At 39.2% G+C, this 21,548-nt stretch overlaps 1 protein-coding gene across 3 annotated transcripts in view; it reads left to right on the top strand.

Moving 5' to 3' along the window:
* The first annotated feature begins 5,965 nt into the window (after positions 1 to 5,965).
* arnt2 (aryl-hydrocarbon receptor nuclear translocator 2) overlaps positions 5,966 to 21,548 on the top strand; it is a 64,182-nt gene continuing 48,599 nt past the window's right edge. For 2 of the 3 annotated variants that reach the window (XM_008294747.1, XM_008294745.1), the window contains exons 1-2: positions 17,007 to 17,397; positions 21,044 to 21,091. In XM_008294747.1, the coding sequence (XP_008292969.1) occupies positions 17,243 to 17,397; positions 21,044 to 21,091 (203 nt within the window). In that variant the 5' untranslated portion in view covers positions 17,007 to 17,242. Of the gene's footprint in view, positions 6,206 to 17,006; positions 17,398 to 21,043; positions 21,092 to 21,548 lie in introns of those variants that run through there. The other variant, XM_008294746.1, reaches the window with a different exon arrangement.

Genomic DNA, 21,548 nt, shown 5'->3' with positions numbered 1-21,548 from the left:
CCCCATTGCTTATACACTATTATATCTGTAACTAATGTGTAACTATTTTGTAAAGAACTGTATTGTGTTCTGTCTAGCACTAGAACCACTGAGGCAGTCATTTTGACTGCTTTCAAAATTTGCAACATAATAACTTGTTTAAAAAAAACTCCATGTACCAATAGGACCCTAACTTTTCCTAAATATGTACACATTTTATTCTAACATTGTTTTATCATTAAAATTTCAAATCACAAAAGAGATCTAAGTAATATTACCTTGAATGACCATAGCAGTCAAAATGACTGCTATGGTCATTCTAGTTGTTGCAGAATTCTGGTAGACCGAGTGCTAGTGTTGAAGGGTAGATACTAGGAAAATATTGCAATACATTACCCTTAAAAATTAGGCTAAGTGGGGTGCTGCTATAGCTCACCTGGTTGAGCTGGCGTCCCATGTACAGGGCTACAGTCCAAATGTGGAGCAATGCTTGCGAACAGCAGCATTTCTGATCATTAACGTTGAGGCAGGGTGTGTGTTTGCATAGCTCTGCTTCCTGCAGGTGAAGTGGGCGTGTTGGCCATTTTTCATCATTGGAGTTTGATGAGTTAATTAGCTAAGAGCCATGCTAACTGTTTAACTTGACTTTATCTTTTAAGCTGACTGGCCAATGTGGAAAACATCGTGATATGTGAATGCAGCTTTCATACTAGTAGCATTACCTTTAGCATAGTTCATCAGCTGCTAAAAGTGCAGTGTTCACAGTCGGCAGATAAAAAACACCAGTATCAATGATCAGTTTATACTCAGTCAGCACCAGTAGTTTAATCCCTTTCTCTCTTTTCCCACACTTCCAGTCAGTCTACCCTCCACTCGCTCTTTCATCATCTGTGTCACTTAATTTGCCGTAGCCTCTGTGTGGTGTGGTGGGTGACCGGTGCAGATAAGAGGAGCAGGTTTCACACCATTCCTTCTCATTTTGCTGTGCGTGGCCTGGGTGGAGCGAGATAGGCATCCCCTCCCTGATAGGGCCCTTCTCTTGGTTAGCGAGTTAATATCTAAACCATAGTGCATGTTAGCCAGTTAGCCAAGAGCATATTAGCTAGTTGTCTTTATACCACAATGAACAATGGGTGCCATTAGCAGACAGGGAAACAGACCCCTGGAGTCTCCAGGTGCATGGCTGGGCAGTTAGGCCACTGGCGAAGGGGAGCGAGTGAACCTTCTGGGTTTAGATGCCGTGCACACCACAGTTGCTTTCTGTACCAGCTGGCTCCAGCATGAAGGCTGAGGATGGACTCTGTGAATTGCTGCCACCTTTTGGGAAGGCTGATGCAACATGCTACCATGAAGTTTGACATTTTGTTCATGTCTATCGTCATGAAGGAAAGTAATGAATTTGGTATAACTCAGGAATTCAGACCACCTCTCATGTAATTCAGTGCCTTGTTCCAGCCTACTGTCCAACCCCTCACTCTGTATCAGTTCTTATGAGTGTTCATTAGCACTTTGACACTATTGCAGTTACTTTCTCCCACCTTTATCACTGACTTTGAGTTGGCCCTCGATCCCAGTGAGATGGACTTGCTCAGCTTTCCATCAGCAATCTCAAAAACATTCTTCATGTAGCAGCTCTAGCCAAGACTTTTAAATTCTCCTCAAAAACATCTATAGTTTTGGACTTCTTTGTACACATGAAAACCAGTATTAAAGGAGCCGGTTATGATAAAATAGCAATTTAAATGATCTTACAGCACAGCAAAATATGCTCATCTGCTACAGTCTTTACACGAACCTGATAGCGTTCAGTTCAGACTTGTGCTACATTGATAGTGATAAAAAAAAAAAAGACTAGTCTGAAACTAGTAAGATTGCTCACACAAGCTAAACTGAGATAACATTGATGAAACCAGTATGATGTTATTAAGTTTGTATTCTCTGACTTAAATAAGTTCCTTCAGAGCCACATAAAAAATAATAATAATAATAATAATAATATTGTGAGATGTAATGAACATTACAACCTTTAAGGCTACTACTGTGGCTTCATGAGGTCAATTTAAGCAAAGGATTACAGTGCATTGGCGAAGAAATGTAGTGGTTCATTAACATTTTCAAACATGTTTCCCCATATTGACATCATGGTTTGTGTTTCCTCTCTCTACCAGACATAAACAAGGACAGTCATAAAGCATTTTGAAGACAGGATTAACCTTATTTGACCTAATGGTTCTGATCATAATTAGGTGTATTTGACTTAAGCAGAACAGTGCTGAGCCACTAGATTAGCTGAAGATAGCAGAAAACTCTCATTCCTGACACTTAGGCTGTCTTTACTGTTCAAATCCTCACAGTAAAGGCAGCAAGTTTGAAAAAAGGTTTAAATGAAGAACAAAGCGTAGACAGCAGTGTAAAAGGATGTTCAATGATGCCACGTAGGGGGGAAATTAAAGTGCACATAGTGGACTGATAAAACAGCTGGATTTAAAGTCTAACCTTCAGAATGGACTGTTGCTTCAGTTATCTTTCCAAAGCATCTTGTGGAATTAAAGTGCAGTTCAGCTCCTCTTTGTATTACATTCATGCATATGTTTTGATATCATAATGCATTAATGTTGCTTCAAATCGACTTCCTGGATCATATGTCAGTGTCTTACCAGTACTTTTAAAACCAATACCCTCAACACCGCCTTTTTTACTGAAGAAGACTCAGAGCTCAGAACCATTAAGTTCATTGGAGTCCAGCAGTAAAAATAATGTGCAGCACATAGTCAGAACAAGTATGTAAACCTATACAGGACCTGTTTTAATGTGCACACACTCTACATTACTGTTGCTGAGGGTATTAACATTTCATAATGGTTTACACAGTTGAAATTGTGAGGCCTTGTTCCTTCAAGAAATGTGTAGTTTGTTAAATTCCATTAAGAATGAGCTGATGCGATTCAGAATTTTAACTTGTATTCAGAAGACATCTATGGGATACAACCAACACAGTATGTGACTGTGATTTTTCTTCTTCCTTTACTTATTCGACTGTGTGCCTAAACTTAACCAGACATTAAAGTTGCATTTGTCAAACTAATTTTTTTTTTTAAGTGTATCTGAAGAAAATTATTATGTTCCCTTTAGCACACATTTTTAGATTTCCACGGAGCTCTTGTTTTACAGCCCACAGTTTTTTCTGATTGGTTCAGTCTCATTGTTGTCATCAATCTTGTTTCCAGCAACAGCAAATATTTTCTCTGACAAAGGTCTCATATACCACCTGCCCAGCACCAAACAGCAGACAGACTAGCTGGTGAACTTTGAATAAAAAATAGCAGTGATGATTAACATTACATTTTATACAGTACATTTCATATACCTGAATATTTCCAGTCGTCTGACTCTGACAGTTGCCAACACAAAGCAAGACCACTGAACACATTCCCATGGACTCTAAACAGTTTTCATAACATTTTAAGGATATTCATACAATATGTAGATGAATGAAGCAGCTCTGAGTGTATATCAACCTTCATTAGTGTTACTTATCCTTATCATTCCAATCTGTCTAAAGAATGTTTTCTGAGGTCCCAGTGGCACTGAGCAATCAGCTGAAAGTTGCCTGAAGATAGCACCTTGCAGTTTAGGAACATCTGGCTGATTAGATCCAAATGTAACTAAACAGAAACAAGAATTGAAAATTACCATTACAGTCAGTTATACTATTGATTTCACAATCCACTGCACATTTTTGACCTGTGAGACTGCTGCTAGAAAAACCTCAGCCAGACACATCAAAGCATCTCTGATTGAAATCATCCAGCCCAGCCTGCATCACAGCACGTATCACGAACCAGAGAACTGTTGCCTGTGCAGCGCAAACACAGAGAGAGAGCCAGTCAGAGACAGGAATCTTAGGGCTTCTTACCTGCTTTTCTTACATCTTGCACAGTTGCCGAAAGTAGGACAACCCCACTGCACTGAGGAACCGCCATGAAAGACAGGGACGAAAGGGAGGAGGAGGTAGGAGAGAAGTCGAGGTAGGCTGACAGGTTAATGGAAAGGCAGGATAGAAGGGGGGCAGATGAGATGATAAGAGCAGACCGGTGGACAGCAGAAAAAAAAAGAGTCACTGGTGGCTGCAGCATCCCATCTCTGCATTTTAAGCCCCACCAACAGAACAGAGCAGAGCAGAGTGCTGCACACATCTCTGCTCCTGCTCCACTCACACTCCCTGTCTGTGCAGCTGCATGTGTGTCCACAAGAAAAATGCAGCAAGTGTGTATGGCACAATATTTGCATAACTGCCAATTAAAGGTGTGCAATACCTTGATAAAACATGTGTATGGTCAAAAGAATAAATGCCCTCAAAGATTAAAGAGATGACCAAGTTTCATGTTGTTCGTCTTTACCTGTACAAAGATGTACATGCAAATAGATTTGGTTTGGCACTAACATTAGGATTAATTAGGGTAAGGGTTAAACCTGCATTAAACTATGTGTCTGGTGATATTTTGGATTTTGCTTATTATCAACTAATCCTATTAGAAGATCCAAACCAACAATCACTTGATCCTATCAAATATTGTCTGTGTATCCAAAGCGAACCTCAGTGTAGTATTTGTATCTGTATTTGAATCTATTGAAAATACTGAGTTGCTCCTCTGGGTGACATGTGCCCTCATTGCCATGAACACAGATTTTAAATTATTTTGAATCAATCTCGTGCACACTGTCATTCTGCTAGATATACTCAGTAAAGCAACAAATGTCCACAAATCTGCTGCTGAACTAGTTCTCAGTCAATGCACTTTTTTTTTTTTAGTAATGTTGCTGATATCTCCAGTGGCCAGTTGTTTCACAGATTTGTTCAGCCTGTTGTCTAAATGAAATATATGCTACATTAAATATTCAGGAATTAATTTTGCTTTAGCAAACTGATGTGCATCAAATGTTAAGGTAGTATTCCCACACTAAAAAAAAAAGGTCCATATTGCAGAAAGCATTGGAGAAACAGGGGTCTGGGGTAATGCATCCGGCTGGGAGGAGTTTTGTACCTGAGGCTGCTAAAGCCTCAAGTTAAGGACCCCCGTCAGATAAGACACATAAAACCACCTGAAACAATGTATGGATAAGAAATCATTATTTTGATTTGGATTATTTGTCTTAAGGTCAAACTCTCATTGTAAAAAATATGGTACTATTTTTACATAAACCACTCAGTATGAAGGGTGTGTAACTTGTAGGTAATACTTTATCGATGAAGAATTTGAATACATAAAGTTTACTAAAGATGTATAGGTGTGTGTAAAGGTTTTAAGCCTTTTATGAGAACATTGTTCAAATACTTGTTAACACTAAAGCCCACTGGTGGAAAGAACCATTTCCTAAGGTACTGTACAATTTACCGATACTTGTCCTTTAATGGCCTAGAAGAAATTGCAGTTTTTTCACTACACTTAACTTGATGGCTAGTTTCTGTCCTTATGCTGGGAACTGTTTGCAAACAGAATATGTGATTAGCTTTCACACTGTGATGAATATGGATTAAACCACCCAAATGCCTACAGCAGTGAAACTGAAAGTAAATTGAGCCCACCTGTTACAACCTCAAAGCGCTTGACACTGGTGAGTTAAGATCATTTAGTCTCCAGTGTCAAGTGCTTTGAGGTCATAAAAAAACCCTCAATGTAAGACGAACACAGAGGAATTCTGCATAATGAAAAACTTAAACTGCTCCATATTTTTAAGTACAGTAATGCCCGAGTGGGCATCGGATATTGTTACATGAACACAAATATGCCACCAAACAAAGCAGCCACATTTGAACAGCCTGGGACATGACATTCACGGCGCCATACACAACACTCATCACTACACTAGTCACTCTGTGGAACATTAATTTATTCAAGCAAGCCGAAGATCTCGCGGTGTTACCATTCAGACATCTTGCATGTTATTAAGTCTGAGATTTTTTCATTAAAGATACATGATATACCTATGTACATAGTGTACACAGAACCCGTCTCGCCACTCGTTTGAATCCTCGCTCTTTTTTCCTGCGCGTTAACGGATGTGAGGTTGGAGGTTAAACCGAGCCTCGCGTGCCAATCCCGCGGAGTGTCGACGCTCTCTCACGGGGCTCTCCAGCCGTATTGTGCGTCATCTCCATCGCCGCCGTTTTGTTATTTCTCTCCGTAAAGGAAGATGGCAACTCCCGCTGCGGTCAACCCATCCGGTAAGTCAGTGTTCAGCGTGTCGGTGGAGGCGCACTGTTTACTAATGCCGTCTGTGTTATGGACTATGGGGCTGTGTTTTGTCAGACTGTTGCTGAAGAGGGCTGAAGCGGCGACAGGCCGCCGAAGCCTGGCTCCAGCATCCATCCCCTTCCCCCACCGAGCCGACCTCCACACCGCCGCTATTCTTCATAGTTTTTGCGGTTAGCTTGTGCATCGTATTATCAAAACGAATCGGCTGCTATGTGACAGTGGTATTTAAAGCCGTTTGTTGTCGTGTTTTTGCTCCTGTTCGTGTCGTTAAAGCTAGCTAAATGTCTGTACGAGCCTTCGCTTTCCCCACTCGGTGGTACAAAAGGTTATTTTGCATATCGTCTCCATACATCGCTGTCCTTCATATGTCGGACTGTGTGTTCCAGCGGAGACATTTTCACATCTGTTTTCGGACAGCGTCATTTCTATGTGCATTTGTCTCTTCCTCGCCTGTTGATTCTTTATTGCATAGAAAGGTTTGGATGTCTTTCCCTCCTGTGAGCCGCTTTTACCGACTGATCAAAATGCAAAACCCGTAGCCTATGTAATAATCTGCCGATGTGAGATTGCCTTTCTTTTTGACTTGAAACACTGGAGAAAACATAATTAAACATCCCTTTAGAGCTGCAACTCGACAACTAACCGCTCTGAAACTAAGCAGCGTAAACGTAAATAATATATATAGTTAAAGGAGCCACGCTCAGTCCTGTTGTTTATGGACAGAAGGACACATTGTGGAATAAAAGTTCAGATATGATCCAACTACGTGGTCCTCAGAGGTTCACATGTTGACTGATGTGCTAGAATTTGATGTTACTGTTAGTGATTTATAGGTTTTTTTAGGGGCTGATATCAATATCGATATTGGTAACTGAGAAAGGCCAATAACTGATGTCTAGACCCGATACACATTAAAAGTTATGTATTGACAACATGTGATGGAGGAAACATGTCATTCATAACTTGATTAACTAAGTAATAAGGATTGCTGTCACTGATTTCATACATATTTATACCTTAAATTGTATATATTTACAGTGTGTGATAGCAGGGAATCTTTCATTTATAATGAGACTTCTTCGTGAATAAGGATTATAATTACTGATCTACAACAGAAATAGGAGGATGACATTTGAGCGTCACATGACTATGATGTTCTCCTGTTTTTTGTTAGATCAATTAATTGAGATCAATAACAGTTTGTCTCCTGCAATGACATCTGTTGTTCTTCTTTGTTTTGTTAATCTTTCTCAGTTCTGTCACTTTAATTGGCCACAAAAGTACACATCCTGAAGCATTATTTCTTACTGCTTTTCAGACTGTTTCAGGGTAATTTGTTGCTGCCTCCTAACTTAGCTGCTAGCCGTTAGTGTAGCTTTAGCCACTGTGAAAGCAGCTAATGTCCTGATTTGTGGAAATGTCTGCTAGAGAGACGTGTCTGTCGGTTAGAACAGAGTGTTGAAGTTAATCTGTCTTTAGAAAGATGTTAAAGTTACTCCAGAGTTACCAGAGCATTAGCCACAGGCTAAGAGGCACACCAAGCCACTTAGCATATAGCCTAGCACAGTCAGCAAAGTAAGTTCCATTTGTACCCCTTGTTAACACAGTATTTTTTTGGCCCTTTTATGTATATCAGGCCACTAGACATGCTGATGGAAGACTGCGGTGTTTATTAAACCTTCAGCAGTATCTGCTACCTCACCTTCCAAACACAGCTTTGCTAATTCACTGGAGCTGCGTCGCTCTGCAAATGCACTTGTTAGTCCCAGCCTGTAATCAATAGCTTTCAGTGTCTGGCTGTTAGTCGTGATATATAACAACCAATCAGATGGAGCAGTGGACGGAGCATTGCTTAAGACCACAGACCTATCTGTCTAAATTAGAGCCAAAGTAGCACGTTTTATCTACAGGTAATCTGTAATTAAAAATTACGACACCAATAATTTACAAGTGCCAAATATCAGACTTGTTGTATGTACACTTCTGCCAAAGCAAAGAAAACTAAAACGAAAACTTAATGTTTAAATGGAGTCTGATGTGATGCCACCATAATGTTGTTTGCTCTGTAAATGATTACTTTCTTTCTCATGAGAGAATGCAGTAAATCCTTTTGATATGGCCGGAGTCAACTGTCATTGCAATTAAATACATTAATTACAGGTGCAGTAATTGCACAAAATGCACTGTGGATGTAAAGCCAAAGAGTGGCAAGTGGTGGTAAAGTAATTATTCTTGTGTGGAAGGCAGAGACTCTAAGCTTGTGAGATCTGCATATGAGAACAGGTCAGCCATATTCTACCTCACGCGCTGTGCCACTTCATTGACAATGTAAATGAAAAGGGAATATAAATAAAGAATTGTCTGGTTATTGGTACTTTAGCTGCATACAGAGTGTTGACATGAAGTGCTGTTAGAATGAAAAACGAACAGATGAAAACACAGTCGTGTCGGATAATAGAGGGGCCCTGGGAGAAGACACAACAAAATCCTTCTTGTTTCCTTTGGTCAACGAATGAAAATCTGTCAGTCATTGCAGATGAGAGTCTTACATCTTGCTTGGTAGCAACACCAAGGGAGAAATGTATATCTGTAATTGTTACCCTTTACATGCTGTGCTTGTTGCAATTTAATGACCAGATGTCTGATGGAAGCATACAGTGAGAGCTACGTGCAGCTCCTCCATCCAGTGATGACAGTGAACTAGAACTGAATCATGCGACTGCTGTTGCTGCTGTAGCCGGAGGAGAACAAAATTAACTGACTGATCTGTGATCAGCTTTGCAGTTTCCCCGTGGCATGACAGTGGATCAGGTACATTGACCTCAGACCAGATACACAGTGATGTGGGAATGCTGTGTCACTGTAGGATTATCTCTAACTGGCTGTCACCCAGATCCAATTGGTGTAAGAGCATGTGAAACATGACAAGTGAAATGATCTAATGAGGGTTTCCGTGCTTAGTGAAGACTAAGATAATTCAGGGCAGTAAATTAAATACATCAAACTGCAGTACATAAAAGTAAAACGACTTAAAAAATAGCAGAGCATGCGTGATCCTGAGCTTTGTTTATTTGTTCTTTGATCCAATTCTTCTTGATTCAAATCGCAGTTTGGAAATTAATACATAATTCTATTGATATTGACTGATATTGATCAATTGTTCACGTCACTTGTAAAGGCAAACTGTCAGACGTGCGGTGATTCCAGCTTGTCAGTTTTGAGTGAGCTGCTTTTCCATTTTATTTCACAGTAAACTGATCATTAGTGTGATAAAACGAGGCATTTAAATATGTCTCCTAGGCCTGTTTCCAGACTAAACAATCAACTAATTCTTTTGAGAAGTAATGAAGAGAGAATTGAATGTTGGTGTGCAGGTTGGTGTTTATTTATTTAGTATGTGTGAAATCTGCTGATGACTGGGTACATGTGGTTGGTAGAGATAATACAACTTCCAGATAGAGGCTCATGTATTCTCACCACACAGCCATTATAGTGTATGTACACAAGTATTTTAGATGCTTCAGAGAGTGAATGCTTATTCTGGACCCGGGGCTTAACAGTCCCATGTTAGTCAGCACCATGATTACGAGGAAATTATTCCAGTCAAATTAAACTGAAAATGGTAAAAAGGATTTAAACAGACTGCTGAATAATTGCTAAACGGAACCTACTAATTTTGAACCAGGTTCTATTAGTAGTTTTTTTCAAGTGTGCATATTAATTGCCCTTTTTGAATAATCAGTGTCCTGAGGCTGTATAATAAACGTTATGGCTGGGGAAAGACAATGGAGGGAACAAATATAATGTGACAAGGAAGAGAGAGAATAGAAACAACCTTGATTGAGGGAGATCAGTGATTAAGAAGAAGAGAGTATGAAAGATTTCTTCTGGTTGTTCTTCCAAGAGGCTCATTAATGCATTTGACCTCAGGGCTTTTTAGCTTTTGGCAGTGTGAGAATGAATATGTGACTGAGGTAAAACCAGGCTACTGATCGAATGATTGTAATTGTGTGTCTTTCAGACACTGCACCAAAGAAAACCTGAAACACTTTCATGCATGTAATCAAATGCAGAGTTTGTCAGCTTATCCTGAAATTGGACGCTGTAATTTATGTACTTATGTGTGAAAATAAAGTAGCTTTAACCAATGTTTTTAACAACAATAATGTATTAAATGACATTGTGAAAGGAACAGTGAACTGAGCTTTATAGGGAGTTTGTTGTTTATCTGTGTGTTACTTAAAGTTCTAGTTTTGGTTTATGCTCGTCGCTCTCATAATGATGTTTCTGGCTGCAGCAGACAGCTGTTTTCCACAGAAGAAGTCCTTTGCATTACCTGCTCAGCACCAAACGGCAGACAGGCAAAGTTAGTTACTGGCTGCTCTCACTCACTGCATGTAGGCTGCAGGTATAAGCCTGCCATTGGCTGCTCATTTCAGGTGGCTTTGTTCCTCTATCTGCATGGTACTGTTTTCAGAATCCACTTCACCATGGAAAACAACAACAACCACATCTGGTCATAAAACTACAGACTTAAAATTTTAAGTGTTGCCAAGGATTTGGCAGCAGTGCTAGTTTTTTTTTTTTTTTTTTTGGTGGATTATGCATTTTAATGACAGTGCTCGTCTCCCTGCGTGCAAATGTTCCACCACAATTCCACCCGTCACCATTTTGAAGGAACATTGAAGCCGCCCTAGACAACTATGATTGGTTTAAAGACACACAAAGAGGCCAGAGCATTTTTTTCCCCCTCTGACAGAATGATAATGAGGTGCAGCCAGACCATTACGTACTACAGAATGGGCTGTCCAAGCAATACTAGTTACTGGCTGATGAATGTAGTGAAACATTTAGCGACTAAAGAAACAGATACTCCCCTCAGGAGTTGGTAGAGATCACATAAAGATTGAGGTACAAGAGGCTTAAGACTTCAAATTTGCTGGGTCGTCACATTCTGTATTGAAGTATGTGTTTCTAAATTTTGACAAATTTTTACTACAAATATCAGTCTTGGTTGTGTGCCTCCTTGATTACTAATAATCAGAGGCAAGACAAAGACTTTTGATATTGGAGAAGAGGGAATTACAGTTACAGTTACAGAAAAAATTTGAAAGGATTCATTTTAGTTTGGAGAAGGTTAGAATATGAAAGAAACGGAACTGGAGAACTATTACACTGTGTGGATCAAAGATTAAATTGGAATCAAAAATAAGGCTTTTTGATTTTTTGACCAAAAAAAACAAACAAACTTAACAACAGTATTTGTATTGTAATTTTGTGCCATCCAACAGTTGGTATCTGTGAGACAATCTGAAATAGCAGCTAGGCTTCTTGGGTCAACTGAAGGCTGTACTACAAAGGGACATCAGTGGGTGAGTGAGGTATGTTGAGCCTGAAGTGTTGTAACCTGTGAGATCTCCATGGTAACTGATGCTGGGGAGCTAAACTGGTCGAGAAAAGGTTATGTTTTGAGTTTTGGATTTAAATTGACTGTAAGAAGCGTCTCCCTTTAACCAAATCATCTCCTGACCATTCTCAATGAGTGATACAGACTCTCAGAGGGAATATGTTTTATCTGCAAACATGCTGATCTATGCATTACTTTTTATTGAATGAAGCCATGTTGTTACAGCATCGCACACTGTATGCATCGCATTGTCATGGAACCCGACATGTATTCAGCTGGTGATGCAGAAATCACATAAATATTTTTTTTTGTTTGGGCCGTGCCAAGTCCGTTTACACAGCTGTTCTGATAGAATCTGATTGAACACAGATTTTACAAAATGACTACAAGTATTTATTACAGAGAATATTCAGTTAGTAACATTGATTTCAATTAGATTTTTGAAAAATTAAAACATTATGGGCCAGTAGCAGACCTAAATGCACTTCAGTACCATCCATCCATTATCTATACAGAGGTTTGTTTAAATAATGTTACAGGGGCGCTGTGCCCTCATACTCCCGGCTTGCGCCCTCTTACCAAAATGTCGATTGAACCGTTCGAGGTCTGCTGTCACGCCGGCGTGATCTAATCATGTAACATGTCGATAGACCACGTAAAGCCGGAGATATGTTATGAACAAGAGTGACAGAAACGTGTGTAAAATATAAGCATATGAAATATGCGCTGCGGGCATCGCGTTTCTTTCAAAATCTCCGTCATTTTCCATGATCGATTTTGTTTGTGACCAACAAAATGAAAGTGAAAGAAAGTCCCTGGACGTGCAGGTCCTGTACTCAGTTTGGACAGAAATTATTTTCAGGAGTGGCACAGATAAAAGCAGAAAGAAAGTCACACCTGCTGTGTATATAGCTGCATATATAGTTGTATATATTTGTATTCAATTGATTTTATATTAAATTTAGCTTTTCAAATTCACATCTGCAACCTATGATTACATTTTCAACTTTGTATTTTTTGTGTGTTTTTGAGCCCAAAATCACTGGTGGCTTCGCTCCCTCGGCACGGTGGGCTCCTTCATGCAGTTTTTTCTTGAAAACCCCTGCTATACATTGCTTAATCCTCACAAGAGTCATGGGGGGCTGGAGTCTATCCCAGCTGACTCAGGGCGAAGGCAGGGGACACCCTGGACAGGTCACCAGTTTATCACAGGGCTACACTTAGAGACAGACAACCAAGCACATTCATATTCACACCTACAGAGAATGTAGAATCACCAATTAACCTCAACATTTACATCGGTAAATTGTGGTGTCTATCGTTAAGCTGATGTTCAGCAAGTCATGTGTTTTGCCTGTGACAAGGTGGAAGGTGCCACCAAATAAGAAAGTTGGTCACACTGGTGCTACCAGTGAAAAAGTTGGTCTGGAGCCCTGGTGTGAGAGTGTGTGCACACACTGTTCCTTCTAAGCTAAATAAGTGCACTGATTGTCTGATGAAGATGTGTCTTCATCAGATTACGCTAGTTTAGAGCCATGTGTTACAACACCCACTGAATGAATCATAGAATACTACTCCTTGGGAGGCCCTTCACTGCACTTTGAATGTGGGTGTTTCTATGGAAGCAGAGATGCCTAAAGGGGAATGCACACAGTATCAAATATTAACTATGTTACTTGGTGCACTGGGGCATACCAGAGGGTTTGTTTGGTCTATCCATTGCATCTGACTAAATGAGTGAGTGAGTGAATCGAGCGGAAAGATAGATAGGCAAACAGCAAGGCAAACGTAATTGACTTGTGGATAAGCAAGAAAGAAATATTGCTGTAATAAAGGGACGTAAATATGAGAGGAAAATGGACAATGAATTTGCATGCAGTATAAACCGTCTCAGCTGTAATGATACACAGCACAGTGGCTTGGTATTATTTCGGACAACCAGCATGAATTGTCATTACTCACATCAATATTGAATAAAAGCCTTTTAAAGGAATCGTGTGTGCTTCTAAAATATCATCATAGACGATAGAATTTGGTATTAGGCTGCAAACTACACTATAGCCCCAGCATAAAGTATGTAGGTCTGTGTCGACTGACAGCTGTACGGGTCTCAGAAATATTGTAGTGGTTGTGAAATTGCAAGTTGAGCAGTATGCAGCCTTCTAGCTTGAGCCTGTGAGCCTGACCTCAGGGAAGTTCATTTCCAAGTGTGTGGAAGATAACAGGTTCTTTTGCATATTTAGGGCTCTAGAGTGCAACAGCTTCAGTCATATCTGTACGTTCTGCCTTACACTGCAGATCAGTGATTGTCTCCTCTGCGAGTTGTTGCAGCTGATTGCCATATTCCTCTCTGTGCTCCCTGCTACCTGCTCTTAACACTGTGTCCAAAGCTTTGACTCACAGGTGCTTTGATGTTTGTGGTAGGCCATAACATTGAATCACTGCAGTTCAGGTCCGCTGCGATTAATCAGCATAATCAATGACATCAGCACTGAAAATGCATTGAGACTGTAAATATTTTTTAAACTTCACTTCGTTTTAACCAGTGTTGTTCTTCAGTATCAATGCATAGTTGCTGTGTAATGATGCCAGTCGGTTCTTGGCTACAGTCACTGGTCAGCTGCAGTCAGTTTGACAGGTGAAGACGATGGCGGCGGCAACAGGACTCGACTCGGTTCAGTGTAAAAATGGACTAAGGCCCAAGGCTTTGAGAGCATGGGAGTAGTTAAAATGATCAGAGAGCATAAAGGTGGTTTGCACACTGCAGAGTTTGGATTGCAGACCACTGCAGCACACCTGAAGAAAAACACACAGGAGGCGCTTTACATCTGTGTTCTGCTCACATGTGTTGTAATGCAGTTAAATTCCCAAATTTTCATTTACATAATTTCTATTTTTGTTGCTAGACAACGGAGCAAGTATAAAATAGAGACAAACACGTGGCTTATTGAGATTAAATGTTAACCAAACTGCTGCTCTGCACCACTAAAATCCTGATTATGCAAACTCAAAAGAGCAGGTGCACAGGAGGAGCAAAGGAGTTGCTGTGGCTGGTCAGTGTTTTGTAAGATGTCTAAGCTGCAAGTTGTTCAAGATATACACTGAACTTTTTCACTGTGTCAAGGGGTTTCATAGAAACTTGGATATTTTTGGATATTACAGACTCAAATAATGAGCCTTCTCTTTAATGTGTTTTTATTATGTTAAAGTTTCCAGTTTAACTCTAAGGTTTGCACTTTAATATGTAAACCTTTCAGATTGGTACTGTGCTGCATTGTAAACGAACAAACAGTTGGTAATTGGTCATTTTTCTCTTTTTTTTTGAGAAATAATTGTTCAGAGAAGTAAAATAGTTGAATCAATAGAAAAACAGTCATTTGTGGCAGCTCTACTGCAATTTCATGTTGTGTTTCAGCTTAATAATAATGTGCAAGCTGAGCACTGTATTAGTGACTGGGGATGGGTATCGTTAAGAATTGAACAGAACCACTACTTTTACCGATCAGGTACTTTAACGGTATTCTTAGCAGTACTTTTGAATTGGTTTTGTTTTTTAAGAGAAAAACTAAACAAGTTAAGAACAGTATATAGAATGCTTAATTTTCTCATACGTACTGTATAAGAATTTAGTTTTATATAGACACTAATGTTGTGTTGATGGGATTATCAGAGCACTGTGGACAGTATCACAGGTTTTTCTAACAGTTGGACATATTAAGCAACGTGTTTCATTAAACTGTCCAACATTATATCAGAATTAAAAGCTCTACTGTGAACAGATTTTGAGTAGATGTTCGTGCATTGTGCTCATAAAACCTGTTTCAAACCTGTTGTAAAATTAATGCAGGACTTTGAAAGTATTTTTACTGTGTGATTGTTATGGTGTGATTTTAATAGCTTGGTGAAGAAAACAGTTAAAGTACTTCTTTAGTCAGAAGAAACAGTGAAAATCAAGTAAGACAGAGTTTGTCTGCAGTCTCCAAATCACTAAACCCTGCTGCTCTGTGCTCTGAAAAGGAAACTAAAAGTTGGAACCACCGTTCAGATGATGCTCCGTGTTTCAGACTGAATTGATGGAAACAGCCAGTTAAACAAACGACTGGAGAATACTTACTTTTAATCATGTTTCGTTAACTCTGTGTTCGGGCTGCGAGCAAACATAACGTACCTGGTTAGTGAGGGCTCAACTATGAGCACAGCAGTCCAACATTCTCCGTCTGTATGTGATGAACTTTACTGAATGTTTCCACAGATTGACCGTGTTTTTACTGACATGCAAACAACTTGTTACTTTTGTGGCAACAAATGTTTTCTGCATCAACTATAGTGAAGTTTAACCATACTTTTGAATGTTTATTTCTCCTCCATCGTCATCTGTTTGTGCTGCTCAGAGCTGCTCCGCCCTGAACACATCGGATTGTTCTATGTGTCAGAGTTGTAGCACCGTTTTGGATTTACACACATCACACACATGTCTTACTGTGATGAGATAGAACATGCAACACAACAGTCTTCTTACTTTCTAAAGTACTGTTAGCAATACCGCTAATGTCGGAGCTTATCGATCCTCCAGTATTTATAGATGTTGCCCCGGGGCTCAGTACCCATCCACACTGGTGACATGTGCTCATGCTTGTTTTGCTGTCTAGTTTGCTTTTTGTGTTTTAATGTCCTTTATGCACTGTAATGGTCTTGCATTCTGCTAATAGTGTTTACTTTGATTTGCTACCTTGCAGTACTCTGTTTTCTGTCGTCACTCAGTGTTTGACGACACACCAGTTATACATGTACTATTCTTGTGTGGGTCAGGAGCTGAAGCAGGCAGCTGTTACATGTTGGTTTCTCTGAATCATTTTTGTTTGTCAAAATAAACAGAGGTCACCTCCAACAGATCATGGTCTGTTACTGTATCCCCGCTATAACACCCTGAAAGGCATAGTAAACAATTTTGTGCGCACTTAAAAGGAAAACATACATGCATCACTGCAATCCATGTGAGAAGTTAGTCTGCAGCCTTGGCATTCACAAATCAAACTACACATTTACAGACTTTGCAACCATTTACAGAAAACACAGAAAGAGAGGGTTTTACAACTTTCCACTCACATGTTTTTGGCACAATGTTCTCTGACTCAGGCCTTTGAAATATGTTGCTGAGAACAGAGTAAAAAAGGAACAAATGGTTCTTCCAGTTTGAAAGTCCACTGAGAACGCCTGTTATAGAACTTTAAGTTCATTAAATAACCACATACTTCTTGGTGAAATCTGTATTTTAAGCTTTCATGTAAGCTTGAGTTAGCGTGGGCAGTCTTGTGAAAAGATCGTCATACAATCTTGTGTAAATTACTATTCACCATGCAGATGTAGTTGAACAAACATGATCAATTAATTGGTGGTGCATTTAGTTACATTAATACAAAGAGTGTCACTTTAACTCATGGCTGAAGGTCCAACTCACAAATCTCTACATCTTGTTTTCACTCCGATTTTATTCTGAGAGTTCTGTGTCTCTGCTGCTTTAAAGCTTCTTGATTCCTCTAAAATGCATCTAAGAATTGTCCACAGGAGAAGATTGCCTACCCTTCCTGGACACTGACTGATGCTGCTGCTCACCCTCTGCTTATTGCTGATGTATTTTCCAGAAATGGGCAGTGAGTTGCCAGGGACAGTAGCGATGCCGGGAGCAGTTGGGTCTGGCCAGGTGAGGATGGGAGGAGCCGTACAAGGCCGTGGGGGCAAAAGAAGATCAGGAGGGTGAGTACCTTTATCTACTGACCTGCAATGAAAAATAGTCATGACAAATCTATTGTCTTTTTTCGAAAATTTTTCAAAACATACAAAATACAAAAATAAAAAAAAATTTTTAAAAAAGAATTATGAGAACATTACCTAACAGTTCCCCAAAACAGATAAAGTTTTGTTTGAGTCATTGTCTATATTAATTAACAGGTAACCAAGTAACATTTTAAATAGCAACACACACACACACACACACACAAGTGATAGAATGTTGTTTACTAAATTTGTTGTAATTAGAATAAAAGGCACCAACTAAATAGGGTTCTTCCCATTAAATCCTAAAAATGGTCAATTTATTTATCAGATCAAACTGATTGGGATCAGGCCCCCCACTTCATTTTTTTCATTTTTCATTTTTTTCTGCCGTATAACAACAGGGAGAGCAGATCCCAGCAGCTTGTCTTTTCTGAGTGGTTAAACTTCCTGAGGATATTTAGGGATCATCTTGTTGACATCTTCAATGGAAAAAGAAAGAATTAATTAGAAGGATTGATGTAAGCTTTAAAATGATTAGAAATGTCTATTATGGATAGAACTACATTTGACATGGAAAATGCATTTGCAGACTTTGCATCAGTGTAGAAAGAGGAGCAGCAAATTACTGAGGCTAAAAAAAAAGACAGACTGCTTTAGACTTGATTTGTGTGTGTGTGTGTGTGTGTGTGTGTGTGTGTGTGTGTGTGTGTGTGTGTGTGTGTGTGTGTGTGTGTGTGTGTGCGCGTGTGTGACCATGAGTTGTTTACCATGTAAATCTATTCCTCAGGGTCCAAAGCAATGCATTTAACCAATGCACAGGCAATAGGCCAACATAAACATGTATAAATAATACAGACCGCGGCATAGGCAGTGTGACAAGTAAACATGAATAGGAATGATTTGTGTATTTTCCATTGTTTACTTGTTTGTGTTTCAGCTAGGTTTTAAAAATATCCCAAAACAAAAAGACACACAGCAATTGTCTCTGTCTCTTTAAACACAGTGTCTATGAGATGTGTATGTTTATGTGTATAATCTTGTATATAACGTTTTCTTGCTAATTGAGTTACTGTCTTTTACTCTTGCTATCTGTTCTTCGGAGAACTGTTTTTTTTTTTAAATTCATGAAAAATCTGGTTTCTGTCATCAGAGTAGGGACCAATGAAACCCAAAGAAAATTTCTTCTCCAGGACTCTGATTTCACTCCCAGGTTTCTAACAGACTGCAGACAGGCATAGTGATAGAATGAAATAAGACATCATTACACAGACTAATGTATTTTTATGTTTAAAATAATTACATGTCCAACTGAAACTGGAACTAATGCAGTGTCGTCTCCAGAAGTCTAAAAAGTTATTTTCCTCTGCTGATAAGCTGACTATTTTCTATATTTGGTCACTAAATTAGAAACGGCTATCACTTGGAATTACAAAATCAAAAACATGCAGTCAAAATATGGTCAAGGGTACAGGAGAAATGTTACTGATCCACCGCATGTACATATGGCAAGAATTCAAGCTTAATTGTATTTTAAATATTCACAAGAGATGGTGGCATGTGCGTGAACTAAATCATTTCTTTGTTTTTTTCATCCTGTGTGAGTTATGGAACTATGGCTGCTCGTTAGTCAACACCTCCTGTAATCACTTTATAATACTGTCATTCACTTTGTCACTGCAATAGTCCCTTTATCCAAACCTGCTTTACAAATGCACAGTGCACTTTGTGACCATTGCTGCAGGTTAAGTCTGCTTATTTATTTAGTAATTGTTTAGTTTTTATACACTTTTATACATTGTGTCATTTGGTTAAGGAGGATCAGCAAAATAAGAATTTCATGGTACAGTGTAACTGCCTAGTTTCTGTGCACATGCCAATTAACCTCCTGAATCTTGACTTGAACAGTTACTTGGAAAAGATGGTGTTGATCTTATGTGAAGATGAAATGCTTGGTTTGTATTAGGGCTGGACCCGAATATCTGAATATTCGGTCATTGTGGTGGTATCCAGATGGCAATTTGGATATCGGAATATTCGCAGATGATGGAAACAGAACATTCGCAGCCACGTACCGCCTGTGCGTTCCCCCCCCCGTCAGACCGAATATTTGGATAGGCGTCATTAAATGGTCCCAAATATCCAGAGTAATTGCTATTCGGACACTTCATTGATACTTCATTGATGCCAGAGGAATCCAGTAGCTTAAACCAACACAGAATTAAATACATATAATAAAATCTCAGAAATATGCACAGTAAAAGCTAACAATTATCAGCTAGCTGCACTACATTATTTCAAACTTTGCAGGTCTGTTACATATGGAAGGTTTTGATGCAAATAATTCCACAGCGCAGTGATTGCACAGTGACACCAAATAAAGTAACTTGGACATGCATAGTAAGCCGTCATTAGGTTATTAGTCAAAACAGCTCCAGCACAACAGAGCTGGCTGTCGCTGTTGAGTCCTGCTGTCAGGCTGCACTACACACTTTGCTGTTTGCTGAGAGATAGTTATGGTAGTTTGTACTGAAAAACAACATGCTGTAAGATTGGGTACTGTTGTAGATGTCTAAGACGTACATATAATGTGACTGTTACATAGTTGGGACGTTAAAAATATAAAATCATTAAATTCCTAAATCATCAAGTGTTGATTTGACGTTCCATTCTGACTGAAAAGTGGTGCAGTAAGGGCTGGGCAACAGAGCTGTCACATTGATCGCGCTAAATTACAATTGGTAATTGCTGCTAATTTTTAATGACATACTTATCTGCAAAAAAAAAGTTACATTTGAATTTAGTCACTATACTCTGAGTAATATTTTTCATGTTAGCACAACAATGAAAAACACACAAATTGAGTTGTTGCTACATTTTTGTTTGTTTTGCAAAGATCTTCAACAAATGGCTTGCAGGCACCACACTGAACAGGGACTAGAGAAAGAAAAGAGGAAAATTGTCAGAGGAAATGAGAAAGAAAATATGTGAACTGTGTAATTGGGGGAAAATAAAACAAAGAAAGCTTCAAAATAGATATGAACTGATCTGGAGGATTAAGGTACAACTGTACTGTCTCTTTTTTATCTGAGAATAAGAACTGACACCAAACTGATGTCTGCTGTCTACTGCTGTTTAAAGTTATTACTGTAAATACACATATTTGAGGGCAGCACGGTGGTCAGTACTGTCGCCTCACAGCTACAAAGTCCTGGGTTTGAATCTTGGTCTCTTTCCGAGGGGAGTTTGTATGTTCTCCCTGTGCCCGTGTGGGTTCTCACGGTGTCCTCTGGCTTCCTCCCACAGTCCAAACACATGCTGAGGTTAGCTGGTGATTCTAAATTGTCCGTAGGTGTGAATGTGAGTGTGCTTGGTTGTCTGTCTCTCTGTGTGACCCTGTGATAAACTGGTTACCCGTCCAGGTGAACCTGCCTTCACCCTGAGTCTGCTGGGATAGACTCCAGCTCCCCCGCGATCCTAAAGAAGAAAAAGAGATATATAGATAATGAATATACATATTTGAAATATTTAAAAAAAAAAATAAAATACATAGAGTTTAGTCACAAGTAAGTGTTACCAGCCCAGTGTAATAGACGTACTAACTGTGTTTCTTGTCTTTGATTCTTAGAATGGACTTTGATGATGAAGATGGAGAGGGACCGAGCAAATTTTCAAGGTGAGAACACCTAAAACAGACAGCACCAGTCCTGTCAAAAATGTTTTCAGACTCATTCATAAAGATCACACACTTCCTGTTTTAGGGTATCTTTGGGTACAATAAATTGGAATTATTTAAAAAAAAACAAAAAAAAAAACATAAAAAGTAGTGGATTGTGTTTTTCTGCACTTTCTCAAATTGATCTTAAGGTGTACAACATGTATGTACTTACCGGAACAAAAGTTGCAGTTACATGCATTTTTTTTTTTTTTTTAAATCCAAGAAGCACTAAAAACATCTAAAAATCATACCAAGTTTGTGTTTGAAAACCCTGCAGGTACCCTGTTGTAACACTGACGTGGACACTTCATGACTTGATTTCTCTCCATCAAAAATACATTGTTGTTACGTATTCAACACGTCTGTCAACAATCTGTCACTGCATCTTAACTGTCCTCTCATGTTTATTTTATCT

This window comes from Stegastes partitus, unplaced genomic scaffold (assembly GCF_000690725.1).
Source record: "Stegastes partitus isolate 25-593 unplaced genomic scaffold, Stegastes_partitus-1.0.2 Scaffold991, whole genome shotgun sequence".
Taxonomy (NCBI): Eukaryota; Metazoa; Chordata; class Actinopteri; family Pomacentridae; genus Stegastes; species Stegastes partitus.
Note: the sequence above shows the minus strand (reverse complement) of the source record. Positions and strands in the feature narration are given on the sequence as shown.